Raw genomic sequence first — 26,179 nt, 5'->3', positions numbered from 1 at the left:
CCAAAGCACAGCCCCCACACCACTAGAGGGATATCTTCAACCACCAACTTACCATCCTGAGACAAGGCTGAGTATAGCCCACAAAGATCTCCGCCATGGCACAACCCAAGGGGAGGCGCCAACCCAGACAGGATGACCACATCAGTGAATCAACCCACTCAGGTGACGCACCCTTTCCAGGGACGGCATGAGAGAGCCCCAGTAAGCCAGTGACTCAGCCCTGTAATAGGGTTAGAGGCAGAGAATCCCAGTGGAAAGAGGGGAACCGTCCAGGAAGAAACAGCAAGGGCGGTTCGTTGCTCCAGAGCCTTTCCGTTCACTTTCCCACTCCTGGGCCAGACTACACTCAATCATATGACCCACTGAAGAGATGAGTCTTCAGTAAAGACTTAAAGGTTGAGACCGAGTTTGCGTCTCTGACATGGGTAGGCAGACCGTTCCATAAAAATGGAGCTCTATAGGAGAAAGCCCTGCCTCCAGCTGTTTGCTTAGAAATTCTAGGGACAATTAGGAGGCCTGCGTCTTGTGACCGTAGCGTACGTGTAGGTACAGTGCCTTGCGAAAGTATTCGGCCCCCTTGAACTTTGCGACCTTTTGCCACATTTCAGGCTTCAAACATAAAGATATAAAACTGTATTTTTTGTGAAGAATCAACAACAAGTGGGACACAATCATGAAGTGGAACGACATTTATTGGATATTTCAAACTTTTTTAACAAATCAAAAACTGAAAAATTGGGCGTGCAAAATTATTCAGCCCCCTTAAGTTAATACTTTGTAGCGCCACCTTTTGCTGCGATTACAGCTGTCGCTTGGGGTATGTCTCTATCAGTTTTGCACATCGAGAGACTGACATTTTTTCCCATTCCTCCTTGCAAAACAGCTCGAGCTCAGTGAGGTTGGATGGAGAGCATTTGTGAACAGCAGTTTTCAGTTCTTTCCACAGATTCTCGATTGGATTCAGGTCTGGACTTTGACTTGGCCATTCTAACACCAGGATATGTTTATTTTTGAACCATTCCATTGTAGATTTTGCTTTATGTTTTGGATCATTGTCTTGTTGGAAGACAAATCTCCATCCCAGTCTCAGGTCTTTTGCAGACTCCATCAGGTTTTCTTCCAGAATGGTCCTGTATTTGGCTCCATCCATCTTCCCATCAATTGTAACCATCTTCCCTGTCCCTGCTGAAGAAAAGCAGGCCCAAACCATGATGCTGCCACCACCATGTTTGACAGTGGGGATGGTGTGTTCAGCTGTGTTGCTTTTACGCCAAACATAACGTTTTGCATTGTTGCCAAAAAGTTCAATTTTGGTTTCATCTGACCAGAGCACCTTCTTCCACATGTTTGGTGTGTCTCCCAGCTGGCTTGTGGCAAACTTTAAACAACACTTTTTATGGATATCTTTAAGAAATGGCTTTCTTCTTGCCACTCTTCCATAAAGGCCAGATTTGTGCAATATACGACTGATTGTTGTCCTATGGACAGAGTCTCCCACCTCAGCTGTAGATCTCTGCAGTTCATCCAGAGTGATCATGGGCCTCTTGGCTGCATATCTGATCAGTCTTCTCCTTGTATGAGCTGAAAGTTTAGAGGGACGGCCAGGTCTTGGTAGATTTGCAGTGGTCTGATACTCCTTCCATTTCAATATTATCGCTTGCACAGTGCTCCTTGGGATGTTTAAAGCTTGGGAAATATTTTTGTATCCAAATCCGGCTTTAAACTTCTTCACAACAGTATCTCGGACCTGCCTGGTGTGTTCCTTGTTCTTCATGATGTTCTCTGCGCTTTTAACGGACCTCTGAGACTATCACAGTGCAGGTGCATTTATACTGAGACTTGATTACACACAGGTGGATTGTATTTATCATCATTAGTCATTTAGGTCAACATTGGATCATTCAGAGATCTTCACTGAACCTCTGGAGAGAGTTTGCTGCACTGAAAGTAAAGGGGCTGAATAATTTTGCACGCCCAATTTTTCAGTTTTTGATTTGTTAAAAGTTTGAAATATCCAATAAATGTCGTTCCACTTCATGATTGTGTCCCACTTGTTGTTGATTCTTCACAAAAAAATACAGTTTTATATCTTTATGTTTGAAGCCTGAAATGTGGCAAAAGGTCGCAAAGTTCAAGGGGGCCAAATACTTTCGCAAGGCACTGTATGTACGGCAGGACCAAATCAGAGTGATAGGTAGGAGCAAGCCCATGTAATGCTTTGTAGGTTAGCAGTAAAACCTTGAAATCAGCCCTTGCTTTGACAGGAAGCCAGTGTAGGGAGGCTAGCACTGGAGTAATATGATCAATTTTTTGGGGTTCTAGTCAGGATTCTAGCAGCTGTATTTAGCACTAACTGAAGTTTATTTAGTGTTTTATGTACAAGACAGTAGTTTTGGAATTGTTAGTTACATTACTTGTTGGTTATTACTGCATTGTCGGAACTAGAAGCACAAGCATTTCGCTACACTCGCATTAACATCTGCTAACCATGTGTATGTGACAAATAAAATTTGATTTGATTTGATTTGATTTTATCCGGGTAGCCGGATAACACACTTAATTGTTAATTGTTTTTTCAGTATTTTAGTATACTATAAATATGCTATCATCATACTTCAGCACACTTATTAAGAGTGTACTTAAAATGTATTGTTTTTCAGTCTCTAAGTATACTTACTATATGTTCACTATCATGAAACGTACACTCATTAAAACTCTACTTCAATTTCAAACGCTTAATATTAATGTAGTATATTAATGTAAAATACACTTGGAGTTGTTTATAACTTAAAGCATTGGTTTTGTTTTATGAAACTCTGCTCATAAGTGATCAAATATACTATAGGTCTCCAGTGTCTTGCAAAGGTATTCATACCCCTTGTATTTCTTCAAATTGTATTGTGTTACAAACTGGGATTAACAATTAACTCAAAATACTCTGTAATGTTCAAGTGGAAGACCAAAAAAGAAAATAAAAAGAAAATGGATAACTAAAATATAGTCATTGCATAAGTATTCAGACCCTTTGTTTAGGCGATCCTAAATTAGTTCAGGAGTGACATTTGGCTTCACAAATCACATAATATGTCTCATGGACTCGGTGCGAAATAATAGGGGCTGACATGATTTGTTCATGACTAGCCCCTTCCTCTGTCCCCCATACATACTAAATCTTTAAGGTCCCTCAGTCAAGGTTTGAATTTCAAGCACAGGTTCAACTACAAAGACCAGGGAGCCTTTTGAAAGCATCATAAAATGGCAGTGATTGGTATATCGGTAACAATATCAAGTCAGACATTGAATGTCTCTTTCAGCATGGTCAAGTTAATACTTATGCTGTGAATCATGTATTAAACCACCCAGACACATCAAATATATAGTCATCCTTCTGAACTGAGCTGCAGGACAGGAAGGAAACTGCTCAGGGATGTTACCATGAGGCCATTGGTGATTGTAAAACAGTTAGAGAGTTCAATGGCTGTGATGGGAGAAAACTGAAGATGGATCAACAAAATTGTAGGGACTCCACAATAATGATTTAAATGACAGAGTGAAAATAATAATACAAATATTCAGAATACAAATATTCCAAAACATGCATATTCTATGCAACAAGGCACTAAAGTAATACTGCAAAACACTTTTGGGCTTAAATGCAAAGCCTTATGTTTGGGGCTAATCCAACGCATCACTGAGTATTTGCCGCTTTATTTTCAAGCTGGGGGTGGCTGCATCATGTATGGGTATGCTTGACAAATGGGAGTTTTTCAGGATGAAAAGAAACAGGGTGGAGATAAGCACAGGCAAATTCCTAGAGGAAAACCTGGTTCAGTCTGCTTTACAACAGACACTGGGAGAGGAACTCACCTTTCAGCAGGACAACAATAATAAGGACAATAACCTACAACACAAGGCCAAATATACACTGGAGTTGCTTACCAAGAAGGCAGTGAATGTTCCTGAGTAGTGAAGTTACAGTTTTGACTTAAATCTGCTTAAACCTGAAAATCTATGGCGAGATTTAAAAATTGCTGTCTAGCAATGATCCCAAACATATTGACAGAGCTTGAATGATTTTGAAAATAATAAAGGGATAATATTGCACAATCCAGGTGTGTAAAGCTTACCCAAGAAGACTCAATATACACAAAATGTACTTAAGGTGTATTCAAAGTATATATTTGTTGCTCTTTATGTAATATACAAAAAATATACTTAAGTACAAAAAAAGTGTCTCAATTTTTCTGTTTGAGGAGGACGACGAGCATGCAGATTAGCTTCCTTGAGACTGGCAGTTTGTGAAGAAATTATTTGGTTGTGCAAACCCACAATTTCATCAGCTGTCCGGGTGGCTGGTCTCAGATGATGCCGCAGGTGAAGAAGCCAGATGTGGAGGTCCTGGGCTGGCGTGTTTACATTGTGAGGTTGTGAGGCCGCTTGGACGTTCTGCCAAATTGAGACGGCTTATGGTAGAGAAATTAACATCAAATTCTCTGGCAACAGCTCTGGTGGACATTCCTGAAGTCAGCACGCCAACTGCACGGTCCCTCAAAACTTGAGACATCTGTGGCATTGTGTTGTGTGACAAAACTACACATTTTAGAGTGGCCTTTTATTGTCCCAGCACAAGGTGCACCTGTGTAATGATCATGCTGTTTAATCAGCTTCTTGATATGCCACAACTGTCAGGTGGATGGATTATCTTGGCAAAGGAGAAATGCTCACTAAAAGGGATGTCAACAAATGTATGCACAACATTTGAGAGAAATAAGCTTTTAGTGTGTATGGAACTTTTCTGGGATCTTTTGTTCCAGCTCATGAAACATGGGACTAACACTTTGCATGTTGCATTTATATTTTTGTCCAGTATTAGATCAACACAAATAAAATTACATCGACAGGGGGGTGAAATCCTAGATCAGCACTCATATTCTGAGAGGCTTGATACACACGCCACTGATCTGAGCTCAGATCTTACCTACCATCAGGCCTCAAGCTGTTGTGATCCCTGTGGAAAACGTGCTGAACGATCCTTGAACTGGTCCCGTAGCTCCTGTTCAGTGTTTACAATGTTTTTTCTGTTATGTCAAAAAGGATTGCCGTCCTCAATCTTTGGCTGTGGCTCAGTTTGTTTACACCACCAGCCAGACAACAGCAGCAGGTTCCTTCATGAAAGGAACCTGCATGGACACACGAGTAGAGTTTGCTGGCCAAATGTACTTACAGTAGCACCTGTAAGTACAGTGCCAGCTGTCGTTTGCAAACCGTGTGCAAATCGGTTCGACATGGGAAAATGTTGTCAGTCAGACGTCCACCAGCTGGTTGGAGATGAACAGCAGCTGAACGGCAGATCAACATTCAGTGCGGTGTGTGTGTGGTCCCTAAGGTGTCTTTACATTGAAATACTTTCTATTTGAATTGGCATACCTTCACATGCGTGTAAATAGGGAGACATCATTTTGTGTAGCTCTCTTGCGGGTATTTGGCCCCAGCAGTTAGGTAGCTATAAACACATAAATAAACAGAGTGTAATATAATAATAACAGATAACTGATTGACTGTGAGCAGTAAGAAATGATATGTTGTATATCCTTCCCCTCTGAGAAGAACTTTGAAAACACACAACTCACATACACTAGCAGTAAATATACTGCACTAGTGTTCAGGCAAGTCCGCATTTTCCCCCGCTCTTCTGACAGGTGTGATTACAGAGGAAGATTGTGACTGATAGTAAATCAAGATTTAAGACTTTAGATGTAGGTAATGGAACTCCCAATTATGTTACTGACTGAAGAAAGTTTGCAAAAGTTTGAAATAAGGGTTATCAAGCGGTTATCCTTATTTTATTAGCTCCACCCATAACACAAAATATAGCTGCACTTTAGTATCTTTCATTTTGGCATGGCACAATGACACAATGTCTTGCATTAAACTTGGGTTCTTCCACAGCCACAGGACAGGAGCATCCAGTTTATGTACTTGTTTATGAGGGAGGAGGACGACTCCTTGGAGCAAGTCTCAAATGGCACCGTCGTCCCTATATAGTGCACCACTTATGATTAGAGCTCTATAAGCCCTGGTCAAAAGTAGTGCGCTATATAGGGAATAGAGTGCCATTTGCGACATATACCAAGTTTCATCTTGGCGACACCTCAGTCTGAGTCATAAGACTCTTTCACCTCACCACCCTCTGCCATTGGCTAAGCTTATCAGGAGTGAAACCAAGCTTATTTTTACAGGTCCACCCACTACCACAGTCCAAAAGGGTGACATGTCACATGCAGTACCAGTCAAAATGTTGGACACACCTACTCATTCAAGGGTTTTTCTTTATTTGTACTATTTTCTACATTGTAGAATAACAGTGAAAACATTAAAACTATGAAATGACACATATGGAATCATGTAGTAACCAAAAAAGTGTTAAACAAATCAAAATATATTTTATATTTGAGATTCTTCAAAGTAGCCACCCTTTGCCTTGATGACAGCTTTGCACACTCTTGGCATTCTCTCAACCCGCCTCATGAGGTAGTCACTTGGAATGCATTTCAATTAACAGGTGTGCCTTGTTAAAAGTTAATTTGTGAAATGTTGTTCCTTCTTAATGCGTTTGAGCCAATCAGTTGTGTTGTGACAAGGTGGGGGTGGTATACAGAAGATAGTCCTATTTGGTAAAATACCTAGTCCATATTATGGCAAGAACAGCTCAAATAACCAAAGAAAAATGACAGTCCATAATTACTTTAAGGCATGAAGGTCAGTCAATACGGAACATCTCAAGTGCAGTCGAAGAAATCGTCAAGCGCAATGATGAAACTGTCTCTCGTGAGGACTGCCACAGGAAAGGAAGACCCAGAGTTACATCTGGTGCAGAGGATAAGTTCATTAGAGTTGCCAGCCTCAGAAATTGCAGCCCAAATAAATGCTTCACAGAGTTCAAGTAACAGACACATCTCAACATCAACAGAGGAGACTGCGTGAATCAGGCCTTCATGGTCGAATTGCTGCAAAGAAACCACCACTAAAGGACACCAATAAGAAGAAAAGACTTGCTTGGGCCAAGAAACACTAGCAATGCTTTTCTGGTGACACTGTCAGTGGTTTATTTATAATTCAGGGCACACTTACCTAGCATGGCTACCACAGCCTTCTGCAGTGATATGCCATCCCATCTGGTTTGCGCTTAGCGGGACTATCATTTATTTTTCAACAGGACACTGACCCACACACCTCCAGGCTGTGTAAGGGCTATTTGACAAAGAAGGAGAGTGATGAAGTGCTGCATCAGGTGACTGGCCTCCACAATCACACAACCACAACCCAATTGAGATGGTTTTTGATGAGTTGGACCGCAGAGTGAAGGAAAAACAAGTGCTCAGCATATGTGGGAACTCCTTCAAGACTGTTGGAAAAGCATTCCTGTCACGCTCTGACCATAGAGAGCTGTTTATTCTTTGTTGGTTGGGGCGTGATAGTGACTAGGGTGGGTCATCTAGGTGATTAATGGTTTATGTTGGCCTGGTATGGTTCCCAATCAGAGACAGCTGTTTATCGTTATCTCTGATTGGGGATCATATTTAGGCAACCATTTCCTCATTGTTCTTTGTGGGATCTTGCCTACAGATAGTTGCCTGTATGCACACCAGTAACTTCACATTTCTTTTGTGCTTATTTGTTTTTGTTTGGTGAGTTTCTATTAATTAAAATATGTGGAATTCTACGCACGCTGTGCCTTGGTTCAATCATTTCGACGAGCGTGACAATTCCAGGCGAAGCTTGTTGAGAGAATGCCAGTGTGTGTAAAGCTGTCATCAAGGCAAAGGGGGGCTACTTTGAAGAATCGAAAATATATTTTGATTTGTTTTACACTTTTTTGGTTACCACATGATTCCATATGTGTTATTTGATTATTCTATAACGTAGAAAATAGTACAAATAAAGAAACACCCTTGAATGAGTAGGTGTGTCCAAACTTTTGACTGGTACTGTACATATACTTGCTTGTTGCATTTATGTGGGACCAGCCCCCCAATGACTGATTTCTGTGAACAATGAACCTATACAGCCTTTTAGTTTAAACTGATTAATGGCACAACACCAGCGCTTCGTCAATGTATTTTGATTGAAACAAGGAAGATTGGCAGGCTAGGATAGGCAGCTGCATTTAGCAGGTGTTCTGAATTAGTTATTGGAATGACGCTTACGAAAGCCTACAGGTCTTGATACGATGCGTTATCACTATGCCGTGCACACCAATGGTTGGCCACAACATTATCACTATACAGTACACCCTAATGGTTGGCCACAACATTATCACTACACAGTACACACTAATGGTTGGCCACAACATTATCACTACACAATACACACAATTGGGGGCCAGAACTGACTCATCCAGAACAGCACATCCTGTTTTAGCCTACATGTTACCACTAGTTTCTCTGACGTACACTATCACCCGTGGGAACATAGATAGAGGAGGCGGTTACTCATTTGATATTATTATCACTATCATGACTCACTATTATGTCTCATAACTTTTCAGATTAGCGGGGCTTGGAAACTTTCTCTTCATTGTCTCCATCCAGTTCATATCTGTCAGACGTGTTTCCATGGGAACAAAAATTATATTAATTAACCCTGCTACCTAGATCCATGTATTAACCCTTTGCTGGTCCCCAACGTTTGGAGAGATCTGTGAAGACTCGGCACTGCCACGAGTTGTGCAAAACTCCATACATTCAAAGATCACAGGATAGGCTACTATTGTACCAATTCTGGATTTTTTCCCCCAGAATACGCACACACACAACAACACAGTATTTTGTTTAAGTTCAGCACAATTGTTTTGTCTGGTCAAGGAAATCCTTTGTTTGAGATAAGGTGTGTTCCTGTGTTTCCTCTTTCGTTCCCTGTCTGAAAGGCCAGTGTGTGTGAGAGATGGATGGGAGTGGCAGAGACAGCGTTGAGTCTATGAATAGTTTCAATGCTCTCAAACCACTCTCTCTTCCTTTCGATTCATGACCACCACCACCCCTGTTCTATTGTGAGGGGTGAAGTAAACATTCTGCCTCTGGAATGCAGGTCCAAACTCCACTCATTCATGCCCTGTCCACCCCAGCCAGCACAACACATGCCTTTTGTGTGCTGTGATGAACAAGCCAGAGGCCGCTTTCACTTCAGTTCAGTGTAATGTCCAATCTGCCAAACATACAGTGCTCCTGAATTACTACGAACACATTGACTCTCCAATTCCCGGAGATTCTACGCTGGACCACTGCTACACGTCTTTTCGACACAGGTATAAAGCCATCTCCTGTCCTCCTTTTGGCAAATCTGACCATGATTCCATTTGGCTCCTTCTTGCCTACAAAACAAAGACTCAATAGGGAAGTTTCGGTATTCAGGTCTGTACGACTGTTTTGATCACGTGGACTTGAATACGTTCCAGGTCGCCTCTCGGGATGAAATCAATCAATGCGCAGTCACCGGATTGAATAAAAAATTAATAGATTATGTGATACCAAATAAAAAAACTGTGGATTGATGGCAGGGAAGCTGAAGGAGAAAGATGCTGCTTATGAACATGGCAAGGTGACCGGCGACAATAGCATGGTTAGACAGTACAAGCATTGTAACGGCGGATCTCCTCTTCGTCTGAAGAGGAGTAAGGATCGGACCAAGATGCAGTGTCCATAACTTTAATCAAAGAAAGCACTGAACACTGAATACAAAAATAACAAAAGAAACGTGAAGAAACCGAAACAGTACCGTGTGGCGACAAACACTGACACGGAAGCAAACACCCACAAACCAACAGTGAAACCCAGGCTACCTAAGTATGATTCTCAATCAGAGACAACTAACAACACCTGCCTCTGATTGAGAACCATACTAGGCCGAAACAGAAATCAAACATAGAAAAACAAACATAGACTGCCCACCCCAACTCACGCCCTGACCATACTAAATAAAGACAAAACAAAGGAAATAAAGGTCAGAACGTGACAAGCATGACCTAGGCAGATCAATCAAGATGGCAAAACACAAGTATAGGGACAAAGGGGAGAAGCAATTCAGTGGGTCGGATACGAGTCATATGTGGCAAGGGCTTATAACGATCGCGGATTACTAAAAGAAAGCCAGCCACGTCGTGGACACCAACGCCGCCCTACCGGACGAGCTAAACACCCTTTTCTCACGGTTCAAGCAGAACGACTCTGAGCTGCTGAGGAGAGCCTCTGACGTCAACGAGGGCTACGTGCTGACGGTCTCCACGGAGGATGCATGTAAGTCATTCAAACGTGTTAACCCCTCGCAAGGTTCTGGCCCAGATGACAGCTCCTTCACCACTGACCCTTAGCTGAATGTCCCTTTGGGTGCACACTGCCTGCCCTCCAGGACACCTACAAGAAGGCCAAGTATATCATCAGGGACCTCGGCCACCTGAGCCACAGCTTGTTCTCCGCTGAAGCTTGTGTGCGTCGTAGAGCTCTTTTCTGTATCCTCTCGTGTGTTGAAAAAAGGCAGCTTTCACAAACCCCATGTTACGGAATAGGCGCTTTATATTGGCAGAAAGAGGGGATTGAGCTGCAGTCTCTTGCATAAACACACAGGGAGCTATTCAATCTTCAAAATGATGTCACCGTGTGACGCACCGGTGGATCAATCGACTCTATTAATGAACACACAATTAGCCACGCCATACTTGGTTAAAACATTTGAACTCACAACACATCATGGTATATACATCCTTTTGAATTGATAGTTTACCTTAAAAGGACACACTTGGGGAGGAAATCACCAAAGTTCTGGATGAAGCTACATGGGCTTTGTTTGTTTTTATCTTGCTGAAAAATGACTAACTGGATATTTCTGTGGAATGCGATTGCAGCCTGAGCCCTCTACAAGGGTTTACTGACCTCAATGACGTTCTCAGTAACCCACTTTTTCTTTGCAGAAATCTCCCTAATCAGGTGATCAAATGTCAATACTCATAGAGACCGTATGAGTGATGTTTGCTTTCATTGTTAGTGCTGTAAGGGTCTATTTTCTTTATCATACACAGTTGAGTGTATTGTTGAAGACTCCTTTATATCAGTGCTACTGTATTTAAATGATATTACATTCCGAGACACTCATCAAGTTCTCATTAGAGTTATCCGAAGGTTCTGTCTCAACTTGGAGACATTTGGGAAATCTTGAAATTCGGTCAATAAAGCTCTCAAAACAATGCTCTTACACATGTCTGTTGTTACTGGATAGAGCTAGGGGTGTGTTATAGAGTTGAGCTGAGGACATGTTAGCCCTGTTGTCTGCATCCCAAATGGCACACTATTCCCTATATAGAGCATTCCTTTTGATGGGCTCTCATCACTCTAAAGGGAATAGGGTGCCATTTGGGGTGCAACCAACAGGGCTAACATGTCTACAGTTCAACTCTATAACATACCCCTAGCTCTATCCAGTAACAACAGACAAATGTAAGAGCATTGTGTGTTATCAATAGCAGGTGATGGGCTGTGTAGCGTGACGATGGCTGGTGGTCTCTGGCTGTTCAGAGAGATTACTGCCCTCATCAGGTATCTGAAACGCTATCCTACACGCTAGTTATCCCTTAATCACGACCCTAATGGGAAACATATGAACCCTCAGACCAAGAAACCCAAACATCAATCAAACTTTCTTCAAAACAGACCCAAAGTGAACAGTCAACACGGTCAGTACACCCAAGTTGATGGAATGAATGACCTTGGTCAAATGTCTTGGAAACATGTTTTGGAGGGGGAAATGTCATTTTCTCCACTTATTGCAACTGGTTGTTTACCAACTTAATTAGAACAGTAAAAAATAAAAAAAAAGTGTCATACCCATGTACACAGTCTGATATACCATGGCTTTCAACCAATCAGCATTCAGGGATCAAACCATCCAGTTTATAATTGTAAATAAATCTGTGTTTTTTGCACATGTGCATAACTATAGATAAATCTGACAGGAGTTTGAGTGATGAAAGTTGGACAGCAGATCTCTAAATCTCTGTACAAGAAACAATTGGACAAACTTTTTTTCAACACTCTAAAAAATAAAATAAGTAAATAATAATAATTTAAAAAAAACATTTGGACAAACTTGAAAAAAAAAAAAACATTGTTAGGCTGTTTTCTGGCAATGGTGAAGTTATTATGTGCCAGATGTTAAGACAACAAACTGTTATAAATGGCCTATTTGTGAGATTAATTTGTTATTTCAATAGACATAGGCTACTGACTCAAATCTGGGTTTATAATTGCAATTATAAACCCAGATTTTAGTTGCAATTTTTAATTGCAATTTTTCCATGGTTTGCTGATCTAGTCCCTGATAGGTTAACATCTCATTTCTGGGAAAAGTCCACAGTGAAATTGACATAAAATGTGGAGAATAATACATTTGCGATAGATCTGTGACCATGATCCCAATTGATAACTTCCAATGTAATTGGCAATACACTGAAGTTAGGCAACACAGGTAAACTACACAAATGCCACAAATTGATTTGCAATGACCCCCGCGATATCGTCATGTCAACATATTGTAACGACCCTGGGTTTAGGGTCGTTACAATCGATAGCGCGCCGGACCTCGGGCAAGAAGGTCGGGGGTTCGAGACCTGCTCCCTGCTGTTTCATTACAATATTGTATTAAATGGTAGGCTACAGTAACATACAATGGCATAGAAATTAATAGCCAACTGATGCAAATGTATCATTCTCCACATTTCATGTCATTTTTATTGTGGACTTTTTCCCCCATCAAATTTCCACTCGCGTAGCACTCGAGACCCAAGAACCGAGCATGAGTAAAAACCCTCGCTGGATACGGTTTTCCCGTAAACAAAAGTCAACATTAGAATGCAGTTTACTTTAAACCACGTCTGAGCGAATTTATCTAAAGCCTCTAGTGTGCCAAACGTCATTTTACAGTGCCTTGTCGCTGTTATATCATTTCTAGCGCGTTAATATGTTTAATGGAAAAAGGGTTGGAAACACATGTCTCCAGAATCACAATCGAAATTGTCTATCTACAACTGGTAAAAAGTTGCCGTGCAACCGGCAAACCAATTCCTTTCCAGTGCACTCCATACGATCGACCGAGTCGGGAAAGTCTGTGTGCGCGCTCAGGACTGATTTCTTTGAACAATAACATGACTACAACCTCATCTGCAATATGTCAAACTACCGCAAATAAAGCACAAGCTACACGCTGTTTATATGTTTTGTATTTTGCAACTTTCTCACTATCTATTACCAGAGTGTACATCTGCCTGGCAGTGTTTCATGTTACAAATCAGGTTGTGGGGGACTCAAGATACATGCAAACAAGTCTGAGGCGTTGGGTAATGGGCAGGTTTGTTTCACGTTCTGGCTGTTTTTTTCTTGTGTTTGTGTGCACTGGGCAAGTAGGCATGATCATAATCCATAACCAACCCTCCAGTAAATCGTGAGGAACTCCCTTACAAAACTCTGTTTTGGACAAGACTGACTGTATTACCAAAATTATCCTACTTAAACGTTGAAGTAAATTTTGACACTATAATTAATGTTTCTGACTCATGTCGATGCCACATAGGCCGTTTAAAACCAGAGAAGTTGGTTCTATGGGGCAAATTCTACTTGTGGGGTGTGGCCAATTCAAATTCATGTTTTGAATTGAATTAAATTCCCGGAAATCTGAATTGGACCCAACCCTGGCCTGACATCTTGCTTTCCCCTCCTAGAACTCCTTTCCTCTCTCACTGTCATCCTTTGATTTCTTTAAGTACACACCAAGGGCTTTCTTCTCCCTCAATCCTGTCACTAGAAAGTGGTCAACAAGGTCTCATACTCCTGGCCCACCTACATCTCCACCCTTTGGCACAGGGGATAATTCAATTGTCCAAGCATTTAGAATGTGCATTTAATCAAATATTTACAACCTCTATCCCCACAGAAGGTCAATAGACTTAGAAACATGACTTTGATTGTGTACAGATTACCAGAGTATTTTAGTGTAACGACATACAGTCATTAGCTTGTGCTAACACAAAGGTGGCAGGAGGCAACACATTAATGGCTAGTTAAGAGGGGTCTATGTAAACTATGGGTGTGTGGCCCAAATGGCACCCTATTCCCTACATAGTGCACTCATTTTTACCGGTCAAAAGTAGTGCACTACATAGGGAATAAGGTGCCATTTGGGACATAGTGTCAGAGTGAGCCATCTGTCATGTAGTGCGGCATTCCAAGCCAACATGAGCCATGGAATTTAATGGCGACATATGGCGACAGTTGCTTTTTTGTTGACTATTTACAACAAACATGTCCATTTTGGGGACCAGTTGCTGATGCCGTTTGGGCCAGAAGGTCTGAACAACAGATGAGAGCACACTATGTGATAGAATAGCCACTGGTCATAACCGCTGCTATGTGCAATGTGTGGAATTCTGGGTGGCTAGATGTGTCATCAACGGTGGTCAGAGATCAGTTTCATTCTGGTTCTTGCTAGACTGTGAAATGCCTGAGTGATGGACTTGTATTGACTCACTATCAATGTTTCCTTCTTTGGCACGTGTGTGGTATCTCTGTCACAATCCGTCTCCGTCTCTCTTTCCCAGGCCTGGACGACAGCCTACAGCAGTATGTCCCATACTTTGAGCGGGAGAAGATTGACGGGGAGCAGCTGTTGAAGATCTCCCACCAGGACCTCCTAGAACTGGGGATGACCAGGATCGGACACCAGGAACTGGTGCTGGAGGCTGTCGACCTGCTCTGTGCTCTGGTTAGTGATCTAAAATGTCCAATATCCAATCAGAGGATAACGTTTAGTCACCCTTTGGATAGTCCCCTAGGCGTATCCTGTATATGATTATGCAGATGCTCAAACTATCAACAAGCTTCATATCCAAGCATCCAATATCTGTGCATCACGTAGTTTGATCATGGTTTGATCCCGTCAATTTTTCATTGCCATGTCCCAAATGGCAGTGCAATAATCTATAAATCACTCTAAAAGTTAAGTGGGCATTAGCACAAAGGGTCAAATTGTGATAACATTCATGCTACTCTGATGTTGAATGATTCTGGTGGAGAGGTCGTTTTTCTAAGACATGATGTGATTGTGCAGTAGGTAGTTCTACTGGGTCAAGGGGTTGCTTCTGGTGCATATGATAGTATAGTTAAGATACTAATAGTGAGTTGGTTAGTGGATTATGCCACAGCCTTCGTATCAAGTGGCTTGCTTGACATTTTTAGGGGGGTATCTTGAAATATCATCTTGTTTTCGAGGGGTCTTGAATAAACAGTAAACAAAAGCAAACAAACCCCTTGTTGTGCCCTCAGGCAGAGGGATAGTTATCTAGCAAGCAGTCAGCTCAGCTTGAGCGAGTCTAAGCGGCCCATAGATGACAGAAGCTGGCATTGGTCAGGAAACAGGGATTAGGGAGGAATGTCCGGTCAGATGCCTCTCTCTCGCTCTCTCACTCACTCTCTTCCTTAATATTTCTTTCTCCATATCTTTCTCTCTCTGCCCCACCTCCCCGTCTCTCTCCCGCTCTCTCTCTCTATCCCTCTCACTCTCTCTCTCTCTCTCTCTTTCTCTCCATTCTTTTCTCTCTATTTTTCCACCCTCCCTCTCTCTTTCTCCATCATTCTCTCTGTCTCTCTCTCTGCACCACGCACACACGCTTTCTCTCTATCCCCCTCTCTCTCATAACCCCTTCTCTCTCTTTTTCTCTACCCTCCCTGGGCAAATGACTGGTTCCAGAACAGAAGAGGGATGGTGACTGTCGATTATGAACACAAACAATGCCCACAAAGAGTGTCTCTCTCCTCCTCTCTCTGTCTCTGTCTCTCTCTGTCTCTGTCTCCGTCTCTCTCTCCACCCCATCCCTCTCTTTATTCACCCCCCATTCCTCTCTCTATCTCTCTCAGTGTGCTGATGTAAGAATTATACACTGTGCTGGGTTGGATTTTCAGGCCCGGATGGAAAAGCGGTGTGCTAGCCTGGTCGCCCCAGATCTGTTTGCGCTATCTTTTCAACTCCTATTGGCTATACACAAACAGATCTGCCCTGACCAGGCTAGAAAACCATGTGCTGTATGCTAGTGCTTCATTCTCTGAACTAGGTTCAGTGTGTAGTGTGCGATACAGTGCCCCTCTGTGGGAAATTGAAAAAGGAGAGTACAGTATAATCCGTGCTTTACTTCATTGTGAAGTCTGGGTGAATAGGGTCTGGCCCACAGGCTAGAGAATGGGGCCTGATACCTCCTAGTGTGAGAATTGACTAACTCAATAGTAGGACAGAGAGTAACCGACTGGCACAGGGCAACTGACTGGGGCCGGAACAGAAGAGTGACTGTCAATTATGAACACAAACAATGGCCACAAAGAAAGTGTGTGTGTGTCTCTCTACAGTGTGCTAGTCCAGTGTTTTTTTTAGTTCTGCTATTTCAGCCCTCAGTTGTTCAATGAACCTACAGTTCCATAAGTTTACCTTACTGTACATTTTTGTTTGGTCACATCAATCCCCCAGCATTCTGCAGTGTCAGATCTTTCCCTTTTCCCATTTTGTGGCCTCATGGTCCATCCGTGATCCATAAGATGGGTGAAATGCTTTGGTGGTAGTGTGCCGGATCTTGTTATCTTTTAAGAGAGGTTTGGTGAGGAAATGAACTGGGATCTTGAACATGTCCAACGTAAGATGGAATAGATACTTCTATATAATGGGCAGACAGTAAGAGAGAGGGCTTGCTTGGTGGGTTGCATCCCAAATGGCACCCTATTCCCTACATAGCACATTACTTTTGACCCTCATCCTATGGGCCATGGTAAAAAGTGGTGCACTATGAAGGGAATAAGGTTCTATTTGGGATGCAACACGGGACTCTCTGGGCAGAGCTTTATTTTCTCAGGGAGAAATCTCCTGGTGCTCAGGAAACAGATGTGACTTCACCCCCCCCCCCCCCCCCACCTGTCTCATACACACACGTCCCTTTCAGGAAAAGCCATTGCACCATTGTTCCTGCGGTTTCCGTCCAGTGGTGTCAGATAATTCGCTCCACCCCCAGCCTCACCTCTCCGCTGCATCCAAAATGGCACCCTATTCGCTACATAGAGCACTACCTTTGACCAGAGCCTGAGTCAAAAGTAGTCCACTTGGGAATAGAATGCCATTTGGGACGCAGACCTCCTCTCCAACTGTGTTCCATTCATCGGAACCGCTGTACATCTCAGAGTTGACAGAACACTTTCTCCTTTTCCTCCCTCTCTCACACGCTCTCTTCCTAGCTTACTTCCCTCTCCCGTTTCCCCTGTTCAGTGCCTGGACAGGAACAGGCATTCCGTTAGCTGCAGATGTTTTCATTGCTTCTATGCTTCAGGATAGGAACAAACGCGCTGAACAGCTGTTTAGCTGGAGGCTTGTGTGTGTGTGTGTGTGTGTGCGTGTGTGTGTGCGTGCGTGCGTGCGTGTGTGTGTGTGTGCGTGCGTGCGTGTGTGTGTGCGTGCGTGCGTGTGTGTGTGCGTGCGTGTGTTTGGTGATCATGTTAATGATTATCAGAGATTGGAGCGTTTGATCTCAATCAGACCTTGATGACTGGCTGTTGGGCTCTCCCATCCTATAATTCTTTGCACTTAAACAAGGCTGTTTTAGCTCTGTCTACCACAGCTGTGGTACAGGGCCAGTGATCTTCAGGTGTTAGCCTGCTATAAATCCTTAGAGCTGCGTTTAGACATCATAACATCCTGGAAGATCAAACAGTGTAAGCGTTTAAGTATATTGTCGGTGGAAGCGGCGATCATCATTCTTTCTATTTTTTTCCAATCCTTTCCTTGTTCACACACACACACACACACACACACACACATTCTCACAGAACACACTGGTGATTTGAGGTAATTGAGGTAGACGTGGTGGGGAATATGTTGGAGTCAGATGATGGGCCATGCACAGGCTGCCATGGTGACTGGTCCTGAGGAATGTAGGAGGACTTATTCGTTTGGAATATGCACGCTATTCTGTCTGTAGTGCACTACTTCAAATAATGAAACATTGCAAAATCATCCGCACAACTGGACCGTTGTGTGTTCTGGGAGCATATCTTTTGTGATGTCCCCACAATGTTCCCACCAGACTGTTCCCACAACGTGAATAAACATTCAGGGAATCTTTAAAGAAGAGACATAATGTGTTCTGGGAACGTTCCTGCAACATCAGGTGAATGTTTTTTGCACCCGAAATGAAACAATGTGGAATCAGATTATAGGTGTTCAAGGAACGTCCAGGCGAAGGTTTTATGCAAACATTCTATAATCATCAACACGAATGGACAGTTTTTTGTTGTTGTAAGAACATTTGCCGCAACCTGGTTTGCTGGGATGAGACTCTGGCCAAGAGTAGTGCACTATAGATGGAACAGGGTGCCATTTGGGACACGGTCAATGTTTGCTGAACCCAAGCCGTTGTGGTTTTCAACGGAATTGATAACAGCACAAATGATCATCATGCTAATGACAGTTTTGTTATGCCACCACGCGTAAACTGAATCAAAATACCTGAGTGTATCTTTCATCTATGATTGTTGTGTTATGAGAATATTTCCACACATTTTACATGACATTTTAGTCACTTAGCCGATGCTCTTATCCAGAACGACTCAATTAGGGTAAAGAATACGACCACATATCCCCGTCATTAAAACTAAGAACATTATTTCAGAACTACGGGGTGGAGACAGACAACCTGAAGACTCTGGTGGGTCGTATGAGAGCGGCGTCCAACAACCTCCAGAACTCAGCGTCTGAGCGCAGGAAGAACCCGTCGTACGAGAGGAAAAACTCCCACAAACCCCCCAACGACTTCCTCACTGCCGTGGTGGAGCTAATCGGAGCCGCCAAGAGTCTGCTGGCCTGGCTGGACAGGTAGACGCAACACACACACACACAAACACACACACGCTTGCAAACACACACAGGTAAGCATACACACACACACACACATGGATGTGCGCACACACACAGACACGCTTAGAATTTCACCAGGAAGGAAGGCATTCTATTAGGCTCTATTAGTGCCTATGTTAACATACATGTTATCTTGTTAATGTCCTGACTCGAGGAAGGTTTTTACTGTCTGCTAGTCAAAACAGAGTGAAGTAATGCAGGGTTCGACATCAGGTATATTTCCTGTGCTCTTATCAGCTTGAGACACACTCCATAGGATCTCAGCTGCGAAATAAAACATCTGTATTGACAGATCACAGCAGTTATGATCAGTAACACCTCAAAACACGTGAGGGTGTGTAGTGCAGCCCACGTACACGACGAGCAAAAGCACTTCTCATCAGATCAACAACAATAATTGCAAATCAATCACATACCTGGGTTGTTATTGTTGTTTAAATGCTTTTTTTTTTCATGCGCCTGTCACATAGCAACACTCCTGAATGATTATACAGAATATACAGATACATTATACAGAATTGTCAGATCCACTTCCAGAATTGCACCTGGTATTGTTAGCCTTGTTTGTAACACCTACTGTTGGGTGTTACTATACTATTTCCATTGTTTACTTGAACGTCTCTAACCATCCTGTCTTTTCTCTGGTATGGCTGACTGATTGTTATGTTTGTACACGCATTGAGAGGATTCCTGTGTTACTTGTTTTAAGTTTACTGTGTGGTGTTTGACTGTGGTTAGGGCTTTGGCTGTCATGAAATGTTTTCAGCCGGAGATTGTCAAGCATATAACTGCCGGTCTCACTGTAATTGACCGTAAAAGAACATAAACATGTTTAGCATCTCCTGGTTTCCACGCATAGCCTACAAGCCACTGAAGCAAAAGTTTTGGAATGTTACATTTTGAAAAAGTCTAATAAATCCATGTAATATAGCCTCCACCTTCACAATAAATCCATGATTTATTTTAGATAGGTCTAAAAAAAAAAAAACATGATATGAAGAAAATGTAGTCTATTTCAGAAGGACAGAATAGCATACTCTGAGTTGTCCTTATGTTCGGCCCTGATATTGCTATGCTATATGGCTGTGGGCTACACTAGTTAATTTAGCAGACAAAATTGGCTTAGAATTCCATGTCATAATTAAAAAAAAAAAAATTATAGTATGAAGAATACAATTGAACAAAGCTGAATAAAATAGAAAGGATATTTTCTCCAAAAGATTTCCAGGGAAGTGCGCACATGCGGCTATACTTTGGACGCATGCTAACTCTTCTCACCAGTCCTTCTCCAGGTCTGACGTTGGTGATGTGGACCTCCTCCAGACAGGCCGACTGACTCTTCTGAGGGTCGGAGGTTATCCTCATTGTCTGCTCACAGATTACGTTCGGGAGGCCCATGGGGCAGCGCACAATTGGCACAGCATCATCCGGGTTAGGGAGGGTTTGGCCGGCAGGGATATCCTTGTCTCATCGCGCACTAGCAACTCCTGTGTCGAGCCGGGCGCAGTGCACGCTGACCAGGTCGCCAGGTGTACGGTGTCTCCTCCGACACATTGGTGCGGCTGGCTTCCGGGATGGATGTGCATTGTGTCAAGAAGCAGTGCGGCTAGGTTGGGTTGTGTTTCGGAGGACGCATGGCTCTCGACCTTCGCCTCTCCAGAGTCCGTACGGGAGATGCAGCGATGAGACAAGACTGTAACTACTACCAATTGGGGAGAGAGAAAAAAGGCTCTACACCGGTTGTAAAGCGGATTAATGTGCTTAATTTTGTTGTTGTTGATTTACTGCCCACGCTGGGCATCATTCACAAGTGATAATACATCATTCACAAGTGATAGGCTAATATTGTCACCCATCAGACTATTCTTAATTTAATTTTGCCTTTACAAATACTAAATAATATAAATGTATGTGTGCAATTAGTTTTGATTTGTCTCGAAACAGGGGCAGGGGGAAAAAATACATGTCGTTGATGCACTTTTTTAGCGAATGGAGGATGCTTTTCCCATGGTTAATGTTCATGCCAGGTAGACTATACTCCTGTTGTAAAGCAAAGCAATTAGGAAAGTTGATAAATAAATATAGTAGGCCTAGCCTATAGAAAGCTGATGGATTGATTGAAAACAAATGCATTGATGTCAGAGTGATTAGACGGACAATAGAGTGCTGAGTACCAGGCAGTTAGCAAATTTGGTAGGCCACTAATGACCATCGGCAGCATTTGAAAAAATAGATATATTTCACCTTTATTTAACCAGGTAGACAAGTTGAGAGCAAGTTCTCATTTACAATTGCGACCTGGCCAAGATAAAGCAAAGCAGTTCGACACATACAACGACACAGAGTTACACATGGAGTAAAACAAACATACAGTCAATAATACAGTATAAACAAGTCTATATACGATGTGAGCAAATGAGGTGAGATAAGGGAGGTAAAGGCAAAAAAAAGGCCATGGTGGCGAAGTAAATACAACATAGCAATATAGCAAGACTAATTACCATGACTAAATGGTCACGTGGAATTTGACTGCGGTCATGTAATAAGGCCACCGTAAAAGCCCTAACTCTGGTGCGTTTTATGGAGGTGACTGACTCACGTCTCACCTCTGGTTTGTGTCTATGACAGGACTCCTTTGACAGGGATCAGTGACTTCACCTCCACTAAGAACCGGATCATTCAGCTGTGTCTGGAGCTCACCTCCACTGTTCAGAAGGTTTGTTCTCTAATAATCACTATTCACTCTCATGAGGTTTCATAGGACTTTGGGAAGACTATAATGCAACAACTTTTGTGGGTTTGAGAAATTAGCATGATGGATCTTGTAAATGTCTTTCATGCTTGTAGTCAACACCGAAATACACACAGAGCCTTTCTCATGAACATAGAAGCAAAACATCTCTGAGAAAATTCTCTGTGGTTTCAAAGTTAGCCCATCTTACAATAACGTCTGTGAAAGGAGACCTTAAAAACCCTGCATGAGAGGCTACTTAATTTGCTCTATTACACATTCAGGTGGAGTTCAAGTAGGAAGTGTTAGCTGAAGGTGTGCCCTATTCAGACACACACCACAGGATGCAATAAGAGCAGGACCACTGACAGTTCAAAGCACGTATGTTTCCACTGAAGATCCCTCCACCAGCAGCACGTGGAAGGAGGAAAGATCAAAACGTGTTTAGTAGCCCAATTTTGCTGTCCTCCACAAAACCCCATAGTGAAGGATAGAGCCTGTGTCCCAAATGGCACCCTTTTCACTATTTAGTGTACTACCTTTGACCAGGGCCCATAGGTTCCGGGTTAAAAGTAGCGCACTAAATAGGGAATAGGATACAGAGTCGGAGCAGTGTCCTCACTACTCCCCATAGTTAAGAACTGTCATGCAATCATCTTGTCACACTGTTTATAGGGAGTTGTTATTTAAGTGCCCACAAGAACCATCGTCCCTGTATATCTGGGCAACTTTTGCATTCCTGTTTGCGTTCACTCCCCAGTGTTTTATTTCACAAATACTTGTCCACCACTGTGTAGCTTGAGTGTTTTGACTGTAGCATCTTCTCACATATACTTCTGTCCTTAATTGCAGGACTGCACAGTTTATGAGATGGAGGAGAAGATACTACAAGTAGTAAGTAATGGTTCCTCTTTTTATCTCTGGTTTGGACTCTGTTTACCAGTTCAGCCCCGGAGCTTCAAAATAAACTCAAACGCACACAGATATACACACAGGCATACATGCAAGGAAGCACACTCACACATACAGTACCCCCAGGCATGCATGTACATATGCACGCACACACACACACACGCACGCAAACACACACAGTCTTGTATAACTCACCTTCTGGGGATACAATTCAGTCCCATTTAAAATCCTATTTTCCCTGAATCCTAAACCTAACGCTAACTCTAAAACTAACCTCTAAACCTAACGCTAACGCCAAAACCTAACCTTAACCCTAAACAGCCTCTAACCCTAAAACTAACCGTATCTCCTAACCTAATTCTAACCCAAACACTAGTTCTAACCTTAACCCCCTAGAAGTAGCATTTGACCTTGTGGGGACTAACAAAATGTCCCCAATTGGTCAAATGTTTGTTTGTTTACTATTCTTGTGGGGAAGCACACACACATACAAACACACATACACAAATGACACCCTATTCCCTATATAGTGCACTATTTTTGACCCTATAAGTCCTGGGCAAAAGTAATGCACTACATAGAGAAAGGGTGCCATTTGGGAGGCATCCCAGTTCCGTGATGGTCCACAGAAGCCCTGCTTCCACATCCTGTGTTAGATAACACTGCCAAAGGGGCCGTTTGTTCACACAGTCAGCTAAAAACTTCATTAACTAACCGATAATATTATTTTGGATTATCTGCAGTTTCCCTCAGAGCCTGACCCGATGTATCACCTCAGCCTTGCATGCTAGGCTGTTTACTGCCAAGTTGTACAATGCTAATGCAAGTCTTTCTCTGACTTCCGTGGTCTGTGTCAGGCCTCAGTGTTCTGTAGAGATCTCCAGGAACAAACAGCTCCCTTTGTTTTGACGATCCAAACTACAGCCTCACACACCAAGTAATGACAACGTTATGGCATCATGCCTTGTAGGAGACCCTACCCGTCTGACGAAATTAGGACACCTTGTGGCGCAACTGACGTGTCCCACGACACGTTTTTATCATAAGACAAATCCAAAGCAAAAGAATGTGCCACATACCCTGTGAAAAATTATCATTTTCAATTCAATGAGGGCAGTGTACAGAGATACAAGCACAAGGCAAAGTAACACCCATGCTTAAATGCCTTTTGAAAGAACCCCAGTAATTATCAGCCGTTAGCCAATCCAGTCAGGACGTGTGTGACTACAGTCTGTCCCTCCCCTCTCCTGAATTTTAGCTCCATGAATGACCACACACCAGAGATCCACCACACCAAAGTCCTCACCAAAATAGCTCTTTACAAGGACCCTAACCTTTGTCCCCAGGCTAATTGCGCATACATTGGGAGGCAGTGTCTTGTGAACGAGATTACAACAACCATGGTTATTTCCCAATCCAGTGAAATCTATTGGTGTTATGAGACATTGTAGCTGAGTGTATTCTGTTATATGTTCCATTCCAGTCTGTGGCTCTGAACGTAATCTGTGAGCAGACAATGAGGATAACCTCCGACCCTCAGAAGAGTCAGTCGGCCTGTCTGGAGGAGGTCCACATCACCAACGTCAGACCTGGAGAAGGACTGGTGAGAAGAGTTAGCATGCGTCCAAAGTGGCACCATATGCCCTATATAGTGCACTACTTTTGACCAGGGCCCATAGGGATCTTACATGATCAGCCCAAGCTAGATGTACTGTTTGAAATCTCAGTCTCTGAGATCGATTGCTTCTTCCTTATGTTGCCCTGGATCTTCTCAGGGGATGTATATCAAATCCACCTACGACGGGCTTCACGTCATCACTGGAACCACAGAACATGTGAGTATCCCGTCCATTCTGATAGTAGTAGTCCAGGATGGTCTGGAGGGATCCAGTCAGGGTGAATGAACTCAGAGGATGAGCATATAAACATCCCCGATCTATCACCCTCTGTCCTCCAGTCTCCGGCAGACAGAACACACAGGATCCATGCTGGAGACGAGGTCATCCAGGTCAACAAGCAGACAGTGGTAGGTGGTTCTTCTTCACTACCAACTATTGATCAATTGTACCACTTACCCAGGGCAGAGAGAGATCTGTTTTTTTTCTGTTTAATCTTGCCCAACAAGAAAGCCAGGCAGATGATAGCTCGTTTAATTGCAGCATGAGAGTACAGTCGCAAATGGAAATGGTTTGTTGATGGGGTGTGTTGATAGTTGTGACGATGTTGGTTATGATGAGGGCTGGGATGCTGGCTGTGTCTGACGAGCTGGCGTCCAATCTGTCTGTCTTTGGTGTCTCCAGGTGGGCTGGCAGCTGAAGAACCTGGTGGGTAAGCTGAAGGCGGACACCGCCGGCGTTAGTCTGGTGGTGAAGAAGAGGCCCTCGGGTACCTGTAGCTTCACCCCGGCCCCCCTAAAGAACATGCGCTGGAGGCCCCCCCTGGTGCAGGTAGAGCCCCATCACACACACACCCACAGTTGATTGAAGAACACCTGTAGGGCAGGTAGACCATCTTCCCTTATCCCCCTTTGATATCCTAGTGTTGAATCAATTCTGGATGTATTTTCATCTGTCACCATAGGTGTGAAATATGTGTGTGTGGTATCCCAAAGCTGTTTCTTTTTGGTGGGGTTTGACAAGAGAGGACCAACTCCTCAGTTCCTCAGCCAACCAGGCTGCGTCTTCCACTGGGTGGGTTGTAAGGGTGAACAACGAATCTCTTCTTCCCCTCTTTCTTAAAAAAAAAAGAAAAAAGAATAGCACAAAGTCCGAGCATGTACTGATTATGTCAGACATGTTTTGAACGTGACTCATGTTCACAGAGACAATGGGTCTAATGTGACCTAATAGGCTCTGTTCAGGATGTGTGTTTCAAATAGATTGCATAGTGCTTAAATGTCAGTTGTGGGCTGAGTCAGTGTGCCCCGAATACCCTCTAATTTTCGAGTCCAGAGAGAGATCTCTGGTCTAAGAGTCTTACCAATCCCTGACTGTCTACACCTCGTCTCTTAGTTCACCGTTAGAGGCTACACTCCGCCCAGACCTAACAAAGGTCACACATTGGTTTTGAGACAGACAAACACAAAAAAAATGGACCCTGTAAAGCCTTTTAGATCTGTTTATGTAATTACAGTAATCTAAAAAGGACTTTATTCCTGCGTTAGGGACAATATTGGACCTTGGGAAAGAGCTGAGAACCTCTGAAGTGGGCAGGAAGCAATTAAAGGTTAAAAGAAAAAAACCTTGTTGTGTAATAAGTCGTCTGCTAAGTGTAGTGCGTCCATGCCAGGTCTCAGGTCCTCACAGTCGTACTAAACCAGGCCACTATTGGTGGATTTACCAAACGAAAGTTAGCTTAATTAGAAATAACGCCATATTACGTAATGGTAGTGTTTCATTTAGCTGATACAGTGTACTTGTAGAGAATGTTCTCTGGTTTTAACAGCTAAGCTGCCTCACACATTTAACACATATCTCTGCCCAGGGTATCAGTGACTTTACATGACAACATTTTTGTACGATCTTTCTTCTAAAAACAAGTATTTTGTTGTTT

At 42.9% G+C, this 26,179-nt stretch overlaps 2 protein-coding genes across 3 annotated transcripts in view; one reads left to right on the top strand and one right to left on the bottom strand.

Moving 5' to 3' along the window:
* LOC139407008 (transmembrane protein 242) overlaps nt 1-26,179 on the bottom strand; it is a 407,233-nt gene that overhangs the window by 129,422 nt on the left and 251,632 nt on the right. The gene's annotated exons all lie outside the window — the stretch shown is intronic.
* LOC139407004 (connector enhancer of kinase suppressor of ras 3-like) overlaps nt 1-26,179 on the top strand; it is a 43,761-nt gene that overhangs the window by 5,183 nt on the left and 12,399 nt on the right. Inside the window, exons 1-9 of one of the 2 annotated variants that reach the window (XM_071150242.1) lie at nt 9,137-9,304; nt 14,639-14,802; nt 18,740-18,942; nt 21,613-21,700; nt 22,568-22,609; nt 24,111-24,230; nt 24,403-24,462; nt 24,585-24,653; nt 24,928-25,074. In XM_071150242.1, the coding sequence (XP_071006343.1) occupies nt 14,743-14,802; nt 18,740-18,942; nt 21,613-21,700; nt 22,568-22,609; nt 24,111-24,230; nt 24,403-24,462; nt 24,585-24,653; nt 24,928-25,074 (789 nt within the window). In that variant the 5' untranslated portion in view covers nt 9,137-9,304; nt 14,639-14,742. Of the gene's footprint in view, nt 1-9,136; nt 9,305-14,638; nt 14,803-18,739; nt 18,943-21,612; nt 21,701-22,567; nt 22,610-24,110; nt 24,231-24,402; nt 24,463-24,584; nt 24,654-24,927; nt 25,075-26,179 lie in introns of those variants that run through there. The other variant, XM_071150241.1, reaches the window with a different exon arrangement.

This window comes from Oncorhynchus clarkii, chromosome 4, assembly GCF_045791955.1.
Source record: "Oncorhynchus clarkii lewisi isolate Uvic-CL-2024 chromosome 4, UVic_Ocla_1.0, whole genome shotgun sequence".
Classification (NCBI taxonomy): domain Eukaryota; kingdom Metazoa; phylum Chordata; class Actinopteri; order Salmoniformes; family Salmonidae; genus Oncorhynchus; species Oncorhynchus clarkii.
This window is presented reverse-complemented; position numbering and strand designations above follow the sequence as displayed.